The sequence below is a fragment of the Nycticebus coucang genome, chromosome 20 (genome assembly GCF_027406575.1).
Source record: "Nycticebus coucang isolate mNycCou1 chromosome 20, mNycCou1.pri, whole genome shotgun sequence".
NCBI lineage: Eukaryota > Metazoa > Chordata > Mammalia > Primates > Lorisidae > Nycticebus > Nycticebus coucang.
In genome coordinates, this window is record NC_069799.1 from 69209769 (window position 1) to 69227335 (window position 17567).

The 17567-nt window shown below is 37.3% G+C and overlaps 1 protein-coding gene across 12 annotated transcripts in view; it reads right to left on the bottom strand.

The window, feature by feature from the left end:
* The window catches only part of ZMYND11 (zinc finger MYND-type containing 11), a 102662-nt gene that overhangs the window by 65180 nt on the left and 19915 nt on the right, over nucleotides 1–17567 (bottom strand). For 9 of the 12 annotated variants that reach the window (XM_053572632.1, XM_053572641.1, XM_053572637.1 and 6 more), the window contains exon 2: nucleotides 10781–10915. In XM_053572632.1, coding sequence (XP_053428607.1) covers nucleotides 10781–10896 — 116 coding nt within the window. In that variant the 5' untranslated portion in view covers nucleotides 10897–10915. Of the gene's footprint in view, nucleotides 1–3234; nucleotides 3351–10780; nucleotides 10922–11657; nucleotides 11677–17567 lie in introns of those variants that run through there. The other 3 variants (XM_053572636.1, XM_053572638.1, XM_053572640.1) reach the window with 3 other exon arrangements.

The following is a 17567-nucleotide window of genomic DNA, read 5'->3' on the forward strand; positions in this document are numbered from 1 at the left end:
AATTACTTATAGATATAAAACAAAATATTTCATGGCAAATAAATATTTTATTTAAAAATTGCACTGAACAAAAAGTAATAAACTTCAAAACCTCAATAGCATCTTTATAGATCCTTCATCAATAGCATTAATTAAAAATTCTAAAATACGGGCGGTGCCTGTGGCTTAGTTGGTGGGGCACAGGCCCCATGTACCGAGGGTGGTGGGTTCAAGCCCGGCCCCGGCCAAACTGCAGCCAAAAAATAGCCGGGCGTTGTTGTGGGCGCCTGTAGTCCCAGCTACTCGGGAGGCTGAGGCAAGAGAATCACTTGGGCCCAGGAGTTGGAGGTTGCTGTGAGCTGTGTGAGGCCACGGCACTCTACCCGAGGGCCATAAAGTGAGACTCTGTCTCTACAAAAAAAAAAAAAATTTCTAAAATACATTCTAAAGCACTAGGTTCTTCCTAATTCTAACACTTAACCTGGGACAAATAATTTACTCTGAGACTCTGTCTCAATATTATTTACCTACTTAGTGGCTCTAACAGTTGTTGTGAGGATGACATGAGATAATATGTAAATACCAGGTAGATGATCATGTTTTGAAAACTTCAAAGTTTCGAAGGAAACAAATATAAATCCATCAGACGCCAGAAGAAAAATAAATACTAGTTAGAGCTTGGACTCCTGCATCAGACACTCAAATTTCAGCTCTGCCACTAAGAACCTGGGTGATGTCAGGCAAGCTACCTCACCTTCCTAAGCTATACCATCTTCTCAGCAATACAGGGATAATGACAACATACGTGAGCATACATGAGTTGCTGTGAAAATTAAATAAGTAAATTATATAAAAGACAGTGCTTGTCACAAAATAATGGCTCATTTAATACTGCCAATTATTATAATCTCCCTTAAAACCATTTCTAGAATTAATGGAACTGAATATCTATTATTATAATTGCCCCAATTACTACATTTCATATGAAGATACAAAGATAGAAAATATTTATTCCCTACCCTTAAGGTTCTCACAATAAAAACAGAATATTTGAGCTTGGTGAGGTGGCTCACGTCTATAATCCTAGTACTGTGGGAGGCCAAGGCAGGTGGATTGCCTGAGCTCATGAGTTCGAGACCAGCTTGAGCCAGAGCAAGACCTCGTCTCTAAAAAAATAGCCGGGTGTTGTGGTAGGTGCCTGTAGTCCCAGCTACTTGGGAGGCTGAGGCAAGAGAATCGCTTGAGCCCAAGAGTCTGAGGTTGCTGTGAGCTGTGATGCTATGGCACTCTATCAAGGGCAAAAAAGTGAGACTCTGTCTCAACAAAACAAAACAAAACACAGAATTATATTTAAAAGATCATAGGAGACTTTAATAGCTAATAAAATCAAATTTTATATGTACTACTTTGGAAATAAAGGGAAACAGGACTGGTTATAACATGGAAGGTATCAAAATCTCAAAGAAGATGATATTTGAGTTGCATTTTCAGAGAATGGGTATGATTTTGTCCTTTAATGAAGGAAAAACTCAAAAGTAAAAGTCCAAGCCAGGTGTGGTGGTGCATGCCTATAACTGCAGCTACTGGGGAGGGGGTGTTTGCTGAGGCAGGAGGACTGCTTGAACCCAAGAGTTCAAGTCCAGCTTGGGCAACCTAATGAGAGCTCATGTCTTAAAGAAAAAAAGAATCCATAGAGTACTTAGACAATTGAGAATTGTCTCATCAGATGGAATACTGAGTAGGGAAAGGCTAGTTATAAAAAGAAATACCAAGTTCTAACTATGAAGAACTTTGTGCAAGGAAATCAAAAGAGGATTTTAAAAACACAGACCTAAAATTCAGAAGAATCACTGATAAATTTGGGTTGACTTAAAGGTGTCAGGAAAGAGGTCCCAGGACATGACACATAAGGGAAGGGTCTGTGGAGGGCATCCCAGCTGGCACATGGGAAAGGCAGAGCCATACTGAGAACCTGCCCAAGGCTTTTCTGGCTTTGAGAGTGGAGCTAAGGAGGGGGGGCAGCAGGAGGTGACTCCGAAGACTGAGGTCGAAATAGCAGCACCTTTGCAGAGGAACATGGGCTTCAAGGACAAGACAGGAAGGCCTGCAATAGCACAGCAATCTGAAGGGATGACACTTTGGAAAAACATCTCTGAACCAAGGATGTGAAGAAACAAGGACAAGTAAAACCAGGCACTGAAGGCACATGCAGGAAATTTTAAGGGCAAAATTCGCCTAGAACAGGGAAGAGCAGATAGACTCAAAATACATTTAAGGGGCCATTCAATCTAGCTGGGGAGAAAAAAAATTAGTGTGTTTTACTTTTACCATTTCCTTATTCAAACAACATTCACTATTCCCCGCTACCCAGAGATTAAATTGTCATAGCTAGTGTTCCAGGCCTTCCCAGTCTGACCCTCTCTGCCTTCTCATCTATCTGCTTTTTCTGAACCCTGCATTCCCTCTACTCAATCCAGATGATGCACACTTGGGACCCTCCTCTCTGCCTTGTTGAATCCCAGCCACTGACTGAGGCCTGACTAATTCCACACCACTCACAAGAACTCCAACTCTCCCATGGTGACTCTCCCCTCAAATAAAGCCTACATTGTTGTGAATTAACAGACTCTAATCATGTGGTTACTGACCTGGTCCCTTTATTCAGTACATCTGTCTTATTCTTTAATGGTTATTGACAATTCTATGTGCCTTGTCTGTATGTTTCCTTCACAGAACTGCAAAGGAATGTCGAGCACATGAAAATAGCTAGACAACAACCCAAGGCAAGATGACTGTCGTAAGAACTTGGCATACTGGAAAAAACTCACCATGGACTGTACATATTCAGAATTAGTTATGTCTTCTGTAAGGCTACCATGTAACATAGAATAATAATAACAACAGTGGTAAAGTATACCTGCCAATCTACTTTTGCAATAAGATATGCAGGAAGAATAAGTCAATGTAGATTGAAGGGAGAATACAATGAGTAATTCCATGAAGAATCCTTGGAATTATAAATATAGCATAATAATAGGTAGTTTTTCAAACTAACTTATTTACAATTAAGTAACTTAGGAATGGCCATTCTCCTTCTTGCTAATAATTCTAAGACAGAGAGACATAGCAAATTTTAACTTCAATAAACAGTTCCTAGAAACTGGGTGTCAGAAAACTGAATTGTAATAAGTAAATAAAGAAATAATGTGTACCTAGTTGCAACTTCAAGGCCGCCTACACACGGAAAGGACTTACAGTTTGGGTTTGTGTATATCTGAGGCGACAGGAAGAACTCCAGGAGAACTCAGACATTTCAATGCCAAACATGTCACAAGAGGTCAGAGGTCACATTTTCTAACTGGGGTTTGACCCTAAAGTAAGCAATACATGTAATTAATTGATGCCCTAATCTGAGACATTAACTTGAATGGGACTAGCCTACCAATCCAAGGTTAGTCTCGGCATGCTAGTTACCAGGTGACCATCTCCAGAAACACGTGGAAGTTACTCAGGATGGAAAGGACACAAGGGCCGACTACTTTGACTGCTTTTCCAGTAGTCAGTAAAACTCAGTCAACCTCCCCCAATCACTCTCCAACCAGCAGTGTAAGTAAAGACTAGTAAAAAATCCATACCTATTTCAAAAGCACATCTTTAAACTATCTTATAATTATTACTTAACATAATTATAAATCTCTAATGCCATGCTATAATTATCCAAATTTAGATGTGAATAATTTGTTTGGATTAAAGACGAAAAGGAAGAGATAGATGTAACTTGTTTCTATTGGACATTAAAAACATTATGTGGCATTTAGAGCTCTAAATAACATGATAATGAACTACAAATCACACTGGGAATCTGCGTTAATGAAGTTCTGAATTTCACTTCTGTAACTGAGTTGTTTGTTGTGTGATTCTTCACCTTTTATTTCTTAATTTAAAATCTGTAAAATAGGGTGGTGACTGTGGCTCAGTCGGTAGGGCGCCGGCCCCATATACCGAGGGTGGCGGGTTCAAACCCGGCCCCGGCCAAACTGCAACCAAAAAAAAAAAAAAATAGCCGGGCGTTGTGGTGGGCGCCTGTAGTCCCAGCTGCTCGGGAGGCTGAGGCAAGAGAATCGCTTAAGCCCAGGAGTTGGAGGTTGCTGTGAGCTGTGTGAGGCCACGGCACTCTACCGAGGGCCATAAAGTGAAACTCTGTCTCTTAAAAAAAAAAAAAAAATCTGCAAAATAAGGGCTGACATCATCTAATGCATACAAATATTTTATAAATATTTGTTTAATATAAATGTTAAACAACCAAGTATTTCAAAGCTTTAATTATATGAAATTGATGAATTCACATGCCACGTATAATTTTGCGTTCATGGACATTTAAACTAAAAAGAGAACCACTATCGCCTGTATGTGTATCTTCACACATAACCCTCAACTGACTCGTATATTTTCTAATTTAAGACAAAATGGTTTGTTTGTTTCAATTTTATGATTATTTAACATTAGAAAACATCCTTCAGTTCCTAGAAATGCAAAAAGTTTTTATGGACAGGTCAAAATTTGTGTTTATTTAGCTACCGAAAGAACTCATCTATAGAATTCTAATACCGTTAAACCAAATTTATAAATATGAGCTTTAAATCAGAGGGATAGCTTCACTATTAAGCAAAAATCCGGCTTAATCCCATATATGTATTTTGATTTCAGATTAACCCTTTTAGCAAAAATATTGTCCATACCAAAATCATAAAACTTGTTAAAGAAGTTTCTCACACTTGTATTTCTTAAAGATTTATACACTTGATCTTAGCCAAAAGGTCGAGAAGTGATTTCTTAAAGATTTAAGTTATTCAATAAATCTCAGCAGTGATTCTGTAGCTACAGTTTTCCTACTACTCTCTTGGATACAACAGTAGCAATACTTTTAAAAAAGGAAAATGAAAAGAAGTGATAAAAAAAGACTGAGAACTCTTCCACTGAGGTATCATGACAAGTACTGTGACACCTCTGGGCAACTCCTTCTGAACTATGAATGTGGATATCACCTTACTAGTAAACACCTGGAATGAACACAGATAAATCCCCCTATTTTGTTATCAAGACAAAAAAGTATCATTAATTCCTAAGAGGTCAATAAATTATGAGGATCTTAGGCTTAAATGGGGGGCCACAAATTGTACTTGTGGAATTTTCTTTTTAAAATTGCAACATAAGTCTGTCTTGCTATATTAAGAACTCCGTGTTTGATGACAACACTGCTATCGATTCTGGTTTATCCAGTGTTAAATGCAAACATGAAGAAAGTTCCTTGGGTTTGCTTCTGCCAGAAGGATTTTTTGTTGCTTTTGGCTCTGCCTTTGAACGTTAGAAAATATCCAGAGCCTTTAGTGATTTTTTTTTTTTTTTTTTTAAAGAAAAGTCATAAGAGTGTTGTGAACTGGAAGATAGTGGAGGCAACAGTTTTAAACTCTCCCACAAACCTCCCAAACAGAGTTATTGGAAGCGAAACAAACAAAACATAGGACAACACATACAGCACAAAACATTAAGTGATAAGGAGTCTTATGAATCCTAGAATTTGAGCAGTTGGGCCAAATCTCCAAGAGCTACAGTCCTAATTGGTACTGACATCTAGAAAGAAGACCTGGACACAGCAGGGAGCCCACAGAGCAATAGGTGCTCATCAGGCATAGGGGAAATGCCCCCATTGGCAGATGGTTCATGTAAAAGCAACAGCAGGTGAATCATGACAGGTCCTATGCACACTCAGAAGTTGGTAGTCAAAGCTTCCTTCCAGGACCAAGTCCCTAATTGTAGAGAAATGATAGGAATTAAAGTGTCTTAAGATCTTTGACATAAGAAAGGTGGTTCTGGGAAAAAACAGAGGAAAGAGAGAAAAAGCTAGGAAATGTTGAGAAATATGAGGGCATGTTTTTAGCATTTTATGAAACTGTAATAAGCAGAGCATCAGAGCTATAAATCTAGAAAAAGCATCCAGATCCACATCCCCCGATTTACGTTCAGGAAAATACATCACACTGCGATGAAAAAAGACAGGGCTGCAGCTCAAAGAACAGAGTAACGCTCTGTGAGTGAGCCTCCCAGAAAGACATGCCTACCAAACAGAAGGAAAGAGAATCTACTGTTTCAAGACATGAGAAAAGACATTAAAATAACGATACAATGTGAAAGATATAAGTAAGAATTAAAAAAACTCAGAAATGAGTTAAACATTTGAAGTGAAAGGAAAAAAAATCATCTCGGAAGATACACAAGAGTGACTATAAGAGAGATAATGTCAGATAAACAGAAGTTCCAAAGAAGAAAAATATTTACAATCAAAAAGAAAATTGAAAAGAATTCATTTTTTCATGAAAAGAAATTATAAATACAAAAGATGGGAAAAAGAAGATTCTACATACTAAGAAAGTCCCAGCTACTCGGAGGCTGAGGTAAGAGAATTGCTTGAACCCAAATGTTTGAGGTTGCTGTGAGCTATGATGTCACAGCACTCTACCGAAGGTGACAAAGTAAGACTGTCAAAAAAACATAAAAACCCAAATATATATAAGAAGATATAATCATAACTGCATATGATAAATTTAATTTTAAGTAAAAGTTTCATGTTCTCAGATAGCTGTGCATATAATGCTGCATAAAACACTGACTAGTTACTATGATATTCTAAGATTTTTATCAGTCATGATATCCTTGAGAGCCATAATTCTCACCATATCAGAGAGGAGATAAAGATTTTAGATAGAAGAGAGAATTAAAACCCAATAGCCATAAATTTCAATGGAAAATATCAGTATGAATTCATGAGGCGTTTTTATTTTTTCAAGTACATTCATTTCCTGACTATTCAAAGGCCTAGAAAGAGAGACAAAACCATCAGCAAATACCAAGCAGCCGAGTGGCCAGAAAGTGCTCCTGAAATACAATTTCAAACTAAAAGGACTCAGAACCTCAGGGAGGAATCCATGGCTTCAGGGCTGGGGCAGGCTGTGTAAAATGGGCCTGGAATTCAGACTGACCTTGAGGAGCTGGCATATATAGACTCCATCTGGTCAAAGACAGAAAAACTTGAGCATCAATATAGGTTTTGTCAAAAATGGACTGAAATATCTCAAGTGTATTTAAATGCATGAACTACAGAAAACCCTAGTTGGCTACCATTAGAGGATGCTATTTTGGAAACTGGCAAATACATAAGGAGAAGGAATGAAACACTTATTCTACTTGTCCCTCAAGAGCTACACCAAAGAGCAAGCAAACAGCAGGCAGTGGGATACCTGAGCCCTTGCAGAAGTTCTCCAGCAAGCAAAGGAGAGATAAAATTAGCTTGTTATCATTATTATTCTGTAATTCTTAATGAATTGTTAGATCTAGCATCAAGGACTATGTACATCACAAAATGAGAAACAACTGACCTATGTGCTTCCTGAAAGCATAGCACTCTACCCCTGTGAGAGCCTTCGCTCTCCACCCCACCCTGTAGATGGAACTATCAATGTCCATAAAATAGAGGACCAAGCAACAGGTCAAACCAGGCCACAGTGCTGCAGCTCTCAAAAGCCAGACTATGAAAAACCACATACATTCAATAAATCCCAAATGAAAACAACAAAAAGATGAATGACAAACCCACAGATCAGAAGAGCAGAGACAGGCAGGGCTGAGCTTTTACACCAAAGGGACCAGAATGTGTGGGGTGTGCCAGGCTAAAAGCCCGTTACCCCGAACCCCACAACCTTTAATGTATGACCAAAACTACGCATTTTTCAATTTTTTTAACGATGGAGTCATTCACCAGTCAAAATAAAGAATGAAAATTAATGACTACAGATGCATTCCTAACAGTAATTCTTCCACAGCATTCTGCAACTTCAGACATTTCTAAAGTTTAAAAGATATCTCTATGTTCAGACTTAACTGTAAATAAGCAGAACACCTTGACTTAAAATGAATCCAATGGTTGAGAGTATAGACAGATTTGAATATTAGGCTTCAGATGAGAGAAGATCGGATTTGCTGTCCTAGCCCAACGCTGCTCCCAGTTTACCTCAGGCAACACCAAGGAGCAAGAAAGTTAATGTTAACTGCCAAGCAAAGGCACTGGTCAGGCAACTCTCCACAAGTTCCTCCCTGGTGCTAATTGACTGCAGTTGTGACTAATGTTGTGCAAGTAAGAAAAAGAAAATGGTAGGCCTGAGACCAGATGAGGCAGAAGAAACACACTTAACCTCAATTTTCTTTCTTTTCATCCATTTTACATAAGACTAATAAAACTAAGACTATTTGGTAGGTAAAATAAATAAATTATGTTTAAATTAGGAACTATGGACATTACAACATGAAGAAAAATAAGCCTTGGCAGCACTTAAGACTATACTGATGAAAAAAAGGAAAAGAAAGAATACTTATCAACAATCTATAATACAAAATACAACCTTTGTATCTTTTGCTATAGTGTAACATGTGACACACTATACACACAGAGGTGTTATCACAATCCAACGGATACCTGCACCCACTACTGCAGGAGTTAATTCTCCTGTTGTCACACCTGCAGGTGGTCACAACCTAACAGAACATTCACCCTCAGAGACTCTGATAGCTCCTTAGAGAATGTCCCTAGAGCTCCTCGAGAAAGATGCTACACTGGAGAAAAAGGAGTAGTCTGAAAGATTGAAATAGTTCAGTCAAGTTTACATGATTTTAATTTAAAAATTGAATCCAGGGGCGGCGCCTGTGGCTCAGTGAGCAGGGCGCCGGCCCCATATGCCGACGGTGGCGGGTTCAAACCCAGCCCCGGCCAAACTGCAACAAAAAAATAGCCGGGCGTTGTGGCGGGCGCCTGTAGTCCCAGCTACTCGGGAGGCTGAGGCAGGAGAATTGCCTAAGCCCAGGAGTTGGAGGTTGCTGTGAACTTTGTGATGCCACGGCACTCTACCAAGGGCAATAAAGTGAAACTCTGTCTCTACAAAAAAAAAAAAAAATTCAATCCAAACAGCAGTATTTTATTTCAATAGTCTTCTGTAAGCAATTCTGATATACATAAACTACATTTAAAAAAAAAAAATCTCAACCATAATACTTCCTGCTTTTCACTGAGATTAAAAAAAGTTTTCATATCAACTTTACTTATAATTTGTATTTAGTTACCATGCCTCAAATTATTTGCTTCATTTAAAAATACAATAATTAAAATAATGTACTATTTATTTTATTCTTATTTTTCACAGTGTTATTTTTTTTTCCTTCTACTAAACTATGGGAGCTAAGAATTATCATGGTCAGCTTTAAAGTACTCTGAGGGCAAGGATGGAGTTAGAGGCACATACAGCCTCAATTCTTAATCTTCTGTTCCTTTCCTTATAAATCATAGTTAAGATCTTCACTAGAAAATAGGGAAGGAACAAAAATGTATGGAACTCAATTTTGTTACTTATTAAAAAGGCCAAAAAAAGCATTTACTTAAGAGAGATTTTGTAAATTATGCTTTCCATTTTTATGTATAGCATCTAAATGTGGAGAGATAGTATAAAGAAATTTTATCTAAATTAACAAAAAAAACATTAAAAAAGATAAATTTGGTTTTATTCTCTTAAAAATACCCAGAAAAATATATAAAACCAGTTCCTATTTTAAGAAATCCTTATAATTAGTATATAAAAATGTACATAGAAGACATAGTATGATTTTTTTTTTTGTACCCAAATCTTTGTCTACCAATATAAATAGCATTAGAAACTAGGGGATAAAGAGAGTTTTCTTTCCAAAAAGTGAACGTTTTATTTAATAGAATGAAATTATTAAAAATTATCTGTTAATGTGCTATGAACTAATAAGATTTTGTTTTGTTTTGAGAGAATCTCGCTCTGTTGCCCAGGCTACAGTACAGTGGCGTCACATAGCTCACTGCAGCCTCCAACTCCTAGGCTCAAGATATCCTTTTGCCTTAGCCTCCCAAGTAGCTGGGACTACAGGTGCATCCTACCACACCTGGCTATTTTTTTGTTTTCTGGAGAGATAGGGTCTCACTACTGCCCAGGTTGGTCTTGAACTCTGCTGGGCTCAAGCAATCCTCCTGCCTCAGTCTTCCAAAGTGCTAGGATTACAACTTTGAGCCACCACGCATGGCCAAGATATTATTTACTGAACATCCCATGCTTGCTCTGTATGAGTAATGAACAGTATACTATTTTTACACAGCTTCACTACATAAAAGCAAGTGATTAAGCAAAAGCTGTTTTAATAAAAGACCTAAATAAAGTTTCCAAGAGCTAAAAATTCTGATAACTAAAAAACCATTATAAATAGTATACATTGATTATGGCACCAGCCACATACACTGAAGTTAGCGGGCTCAAACCCAGCCCAGGCCAGCTAACAAACAATGAGAACTGCAACAAAAAATAGCCGGGCGTGGTGGCTGGTGCCTGTAGTCCCAGCTGCTTGGGAGGCTGAGGCAGGAGAATTGCTTGAGCCCAAGAGTTTGAGGTTGTTGTGAGCTGTGACACCACAGCACTCTACCAAGGGTGACATGGTGAGACTCTTGTCTCAAAAAAAAAAAAAAAAATAGTATACATTGATATTTTACTGAGCTAATGTCTATCTTCTAAACATAAATTGCCTATATACGTTTCTGTGTTTGTTTTTCTAACAACTATGTAATCCTGCAAGGAATGTGCCTTAAGTCCTTTGTAATATATGTTGGTTAGCATAATATTTTTGGACTTTTCCCCCAGTCTTACATGAAATTTTATAGGGATTTTGTTTGTTTAAATTTACTTACTTTGTAATACGGTCAATGTTGGCAATTTGCTTCTGGTTCCGTATAATCTCAATGGCTGCCCAAAGATGCTGGATAGCTTTTGTATCCGCCTGTCGTCTTTTTGTTAAACGTGCCATGACCTGTTTACTTCTTTAGCTGTAGTAATACATAAAAACATAAAGGAAAATTATTACAAAATGAATTATTACCAACATAAATTAGTGACAGGATCGGTGCCTCTTGACTATTGATTATACTATAGCAGGTGGTATGTTGCCAGTTTCCTATTTTATTTCCTAGCATCCACATCACCAATTTCTTCATAAAAGTTATCTACATCATGACTTCATGAAGAATGACAGCCTAAAACTGAAGAAGAGTTTCCCAAGGAGGACAAGTGGCTATCTTATATTAATAATTTTTTTAAAGAAGCTTAATTCTAATGCACAGAAATGTTTTGAGATAAAATTTCATTTATCAGTAATACATTATGTGTAAATTGATCAATATAAAATGAAATTTAAATGCCCAAACTGGTACTTTGTCTTATTATAATAATGGTTTTAAAAGTCCATTTCCATATACACATATTGATAAATGAAAGCATTTTAATAAAATAAAACCAAGAACAGAAAATACAAGGTAGGTAGTTACTTCTGGGGTGAGATGGGAAAAGCTGGTGGACAGCATACCAGAGGGTTATAAATTATTAGGAACAAACATATTCTTGAACAGGTGGTACTTTTCGGGGGGTATTTATCACTTTATTAAGAGACAACATTGCTATTTTATTTAGATTTCAGTATTCTGGATTAAATGAAGAAAATAGCCACCACACCCTCCAGATAGTTTTCCACCTGTTCCTGGCAGGACTGGGGAGAGACCCTGGGGTTACAACCTGGATATCTGATGGATGAGGGTCTTACAGAAAAGGCCTCTCTTCCTCAGCACGGAGAGATGTTGCCTGTTAGGAACAGCATAAGCCTATCAAACCTTCACCATAAACTTTGTCTTTCTTCATGAATCCCAGCATTTGAGAACCACTGAAACATACCTCTAAATCAGGGGTCCTCAAACTGCGGGCCACATGAGGCGGTGTGATTGTATTTATTCCCGTTTTGTTTTTTTATTTCAAAATAAGATATGTGCAGTGTGCATAGGAATTTGTTCATAGTTTTTTTTTAAAGTATACTCCGGCCCTCCAACGGTCTGAGGGACAGTGAACTGGCCCCCTGTTTAAAAAGTTTGAGGATGCCTGCCCTAAATCCTAGAGGTTATAATGCTGATTTTAAAAACTAGGCCCTTAAAATGCAGTAAACATTAAACCTTCTGAGATTGCTAAAATCTCCTTGACCTGACCTCTCCTGTCTTGTAAGAGAGTATTTGAGACAGGATCATTTGTAGCACTTCACTGTGTTCTGTGAATGCCAAGTCAGCCACGCGAATCTCCCTTTTCTGTATCTCTACATTTTTTTTCACACCCCACTCAGTTCTCTCTTTCTCTTACAAACCCAAATAAATCCTACAGTTGCTGTCAAAGCTTCACTTGAGAAGGCTTGCTTCCAAGTAGTGTGGGTAAGTCAGGCTCCTAAAAGAAGATGCTTTTTGGAATTACACTACTAAAAGAATACATTTTGAACATGTTTTAGTGCATTCTTAAATATCCTACTTCTTCACACTATTACTTCTAATAGTTCCAAACTTTGTTCTAAGAAAATGAATTAAAAATCCTAGTATTCAAGTTTTAAAGAACACTTAAGGCAAATCAGTTGTTTCTGTATAAACCTAGACATAAAACTAAGAGAATAAAAATTGTAATTAAGAAACGCTTCTGTTTTAGAGTAATCACTTTAAAATGTATAGACAGAAATTTTTCAGTTTAAATGCCCTTATATAGGAGTGCCAACTTTCAGAATTTGCTAAGCCTTACAGTAAGGAATTCAGTGGTAAGAACACATGTTAATCACAAAGTGACATCTAATGGTGAAGGATAATAATACAACTTAACCCTGTGAGATAATATAAAAACTCAGATAAAACAACAAACCAGGTGCAGTGGCTCATGCCTGTAATCCTAGTACTCTCAAAGGTCAAGGTAGGTGGACTACTTGAGCTCAGGAGTTCGAGACCAACCTAAGCAAGAGGGAGACAAAAAAAAAAAAAAAAAAAAAAAAAAAAGCTGGGTGTTGCAGCAGGGGCCTGTAGTCCCAACTAGTTTGGAGGTTGAGGCAAAAGGATTACTTGAACTTAAGAGTTTGAGGTTGCTGTGAGTTATGATGCTGTAGCACTATAGACAGAGTGACCAAGTGAGACTTTGTCTCAAAAAAAAAAAAAAAAAGTGCAATAGTGAACTTTGCCAAAAACTGACAGAGCAAATTTGGTATTTGCATAAAACCAGGAATTATCCAGTCATAAGAACACATAAGGAGGCAGATACTACTTCTAGCTTAGGTAAAATCTACGTAGAAAGACATGAAGAATCCTGCAAAATGGTAAATATGTGAAAAAATACAGGCACAAATTTTTTCCTTTCTTAATTTCTTTAGATGATAACTGGCTGTTCAAAGCAAAGCTAAAAATAATTGGTATCTTTAGGTTATAACACATGTAGAAGTAAAATATATGACAAGCAGAGCAAACAGGTGGGAAAGGGGAATAAACAGAACTATATTATTGTGAACCTCTTATGAGAAGTGGTATTATAGTATAACATATGACATATTATAAGTGAATTATATTAATTCAAGGGTGACCATGGTAATTAAGGGATGCATACTGTAATTTCTAGAGCAAACTAGGGAATACGCAAACAGATATGGCTAATATATATAATGCAACAAATTATTTTTTCAAAATACACATGAAAAATTATGACTATTTTAATCAGTATTATAAAAATATGTAACAACAAAGCTAACATTTTAAAATAATACTAAAATAAACAGTACACATAACTACTTATAGAATATAACCACCAGAACATAGTGGGGACCAACTGACAAAAACTCTAAAAATGGCCGGGCGCGGTGGCTCACGCCTGTAATCCCAGCACTGTGGGAGGCTGAGGAGGGAGAATCGCTTGAGTTCAGGAGTTCGTGACTCGCCTGAGGGACAGTGAGACCCCAACTTGTGAAAAAAATGGAAAAACCCAGCTGGGCGCCGCAGCGAGCGCCTGTAATCCCAGCGGCTTCCGGAGGCTGAGGCAGCGGGGTGCCCGCAGCCCGAGTCTGAGGTTGCGGTGAGCTACCACGCCCACTGCACTCTGCTCAGGGGCATAGGGTGGGATCCTGTCTCAACAACAACAACAAAAAAAACTCTAAAAATGATGTCACAATACTTCTAGAAATGATTAAAATAGAGATTAAAGAATGAAGTTATTCCACACCTCAAGAAAAGAGATATAATGTTAAAATCAAAGATTTTTGAGTTGTGCCTGAAACAAGAAAGTAGATGTGTCTTGTAAGGAAGGTAATGTGGTGAGGAGAAGGGTGGTTAGTTCTAAGAGCCCGAGCAGAAGTTACAAAGGATGGGAGGGAAAGACAAATCCCAGTGAGGTGAATACAATGAAGTTTAGGGCATATTACAAACACAACTAGACCCGTTAAGACTGGGTCTCTTCAAAGCACAACCACTGACATTCTTATGGAATCTACACTTATCTATTCAAGATGTAATTCATGTGCTCCAGTGTATCTGTGCCCGGGGATACAGCAATAAGCAAAGAGGCAAAAATCCTTCTCTCATCTGGTAAATATGATGAATGATGTGGCTAAATATAAGAAAAGAATTGCAATTTGGGTGTTCATACATAAAAACAAAGTCTTACGAAATTTGTTTCTTAGGTCCTATGTACAGACAGCTGATCATTTGAGATCCTTGTGGATCTGGCCAAACCCACTTTTCAGTCCATTCCTACCGAATGTGTACCATATCATTATTAAACTGTAATGCTCACAATCCCAAATTATGTCCCCACACTTCACAATTTTACCTGGCTGTTTATGCAGCTCTCCCCCCACCCCACCCCCTTACCAGTTTGTATTTCTCTGTTCTTTCTAGGACTTACTCTAATTCAATCTTCCTAAACAAACTTTTCTCCTGGAATCAAACTAAATCAAACTCAATTGTCTTTTGTATTCTAACAGCAATTTGTTCATTTATCTCTTAAAAAGTATTACCTGCATCCTCATTTATAAGTGACATATGTTTGTAATTTCCCCTTTATAATAATGTATTTTCTCCAATTTTAATATCAGGTGTACCTAGCTCAAGTAGTATGATTTTGAAGTATTTCTTCTTTTTCTATTGTCTGTAAGATTTGGCATGATCTGTTTTTCAAAATTATCTTTTACTTTTATTTATAAAAAATATTAGTTGTCAATTTTGTAATTTTTTTGATACTTAAAAAATAAGAAGTTAACTGATGACTCCATACTGAATCTCAGAGTCAAAGAATTCTGTAATAGACATACTCTTATTTGACAATGTTAATATTACTTTCGTTCCATTATTATTATTATTGCTTAATATTTCTATGTAGCAATTGTCTGATTCCTTTTCTGAATGTATTTATGTTCGTTCGCTCTTTACGAGGCTTTTGTTTCTAGTCCTTATCTTAAACATTGTTATTATTAAATTTTAAGCTTTTTAAGTTTTGTGAAGGCAAAAAAATGGAAACCTAATAAACACATGTATATGTAAAAATTTTAAAAAATGTACTACCTATACAAATAGTTGTATATTACTCAGAAGAATTCTATTAATTCAACTAAGACAAGACATGTCATTTCTTTTTTTTTTTTGTAGAGACAGAGTCTTACTTTATGGCCCTTGGTACAATGCCATGGCCTCACACAGCTCACAGCAACCTCCAACTCCTGGGGCTCAAGCGATTCTCTTGCCTCAGCCTCCCGAGTAGCTGGGACTACAGGCGCCCGCCACAACGCCCAGCTATTTTTTTGGTTGTACTTTGGCCGGGGCCGGGTTTGAACCCACCACCCTCGGTATATGGGGCCGGCGCCTTACCGACTGAGCCACAGGCGCCACCCGACATGTCATTTCTTTTAACATTTAATATCTTTCAAGGTACCTAATAGCATTGCTAAATCTTCAATACAATTTTTTTTTTTGAGACAGAGTCTCAATTGCCTTGGGTAAAGTGGTGTCATAGCTCACAGCAACCTCAAACTCTTGGGCTCAAGTGATCCTCTTGTCTCAAGACTTCTGAGTAGCTGGGACTAGAGACACCTGCCACAACATTCGACCCAATATGAATTTTTAAATTCAGCTTTTACAGCTGCTATATAAATAACCAGATCATACAGTAAGCCTTTATTTATGCTTTATCAAGGATTGGGACATCAAAAAGAAAGACGGGAAGACTTGCAGAGACCATTAATAAAGTCCTTGATCGGGGCGGCGCCTGTGGCTCAGTGAGTAGGGCGCCGGCCCCATATACCGAGGGTGGCGGGTTCAAACCCAGCTCCGGCCAAACTGCAACAAAAAAAATAGCCGGGCGTTGTGGTCGGCGCCTGTAGTCCCAGCTACTCGGGAGGCTGAGGCAAGAGAATCGCTTAAGCCCAGGAGCTGGAGGTTGCTGTGAGCTGTGTGACGCCACGGCACTCTACCGAGGGCCATAAAGTGAGACTCTGTCTCTACAAAAAAAAAAAAATAAAAATAAAAAAAAATAAAGTCCTTGATCTTTTTTCTGTTCAAACATGTTTGAAGATACAACAGATTCCTTTCAGTAAAGCAGTTCATGATTCTCAGGAGGCCTGTAGCTTAAAAATTAAAATACAAAAGCTAGTAACTTTAATAAGCCCTTAGGTGATACTGATATTCTCTATCTTACAAATGGAGACGTACTGCCATCCCCAGTTTCTGGGAGTGTTCTCACTTTACATCCACACCACTTCTATACAAAGAGCAGGAAAAGGAAGAGGAAGGAGAAGAAAGTCAGGAAAAGCTGTAAAGTAGGTGAAAATAACAATTTACTTGGTGGTATATCAATATGTGTGAAAATTGGTTTTTAACACAATAGAATGATAAACACAGTAGCCAGGAGAAAAGCTGAGAGCAGGGTTACAACATGTGAATTTAATGCATCAGATTCTGCTTTTTACTTGTAGTGGGTCCAAGTTACTGGTTTTTTATTATGTAGCATAAAAAATATATAAAATATTTGTCATTTCAAATATTTTCAAATACTTGAATCAAATTTTACATAAAATTTAAAAATTCTATGTTAACCACTGTGATAAAAATGTGTCAAATGATCTATGAAGCGAGTGAATGATGCCCCATGATCATATCAATGTATACAGTTATGATTCAATTAAAAAAAAGAAATTAATCCCATTTGTTTTGGATATACATTTCATTTTACTTAGGTAAGTCTGAATTTTCCCCAAGTCTATTAGCAATTTTAAATTATTTTTCATTGTTTATTCATAACATTTTCCCATATATTAATATTTTACATATTAATATTACTGGTAAAATACTTTTCTCTCTTTGCCTCTGAATAAACATTTAATAAAATTATTCTGAAATCTAGCTATGTATTCCTTTACTATTGCTTTTGTGATTAAAAGTGCTTCCTCACTCAAATCAGAAAGTTGCATTTTCCTTGATTATCATTTTTTTAAATATTAAGTTTTCAATTTACCTGGAATTACTTTTTAAAAATGATAAATAAACTTTATTTATTTAATTTCTTTGTTTTGAGGCAAGGTTGCCCAGGCTAGTGTGCTGTGGCATCAATGAAGCAGTCTTGAACTCCTGATCTCAAGTGATCCTCCTGCCCCAG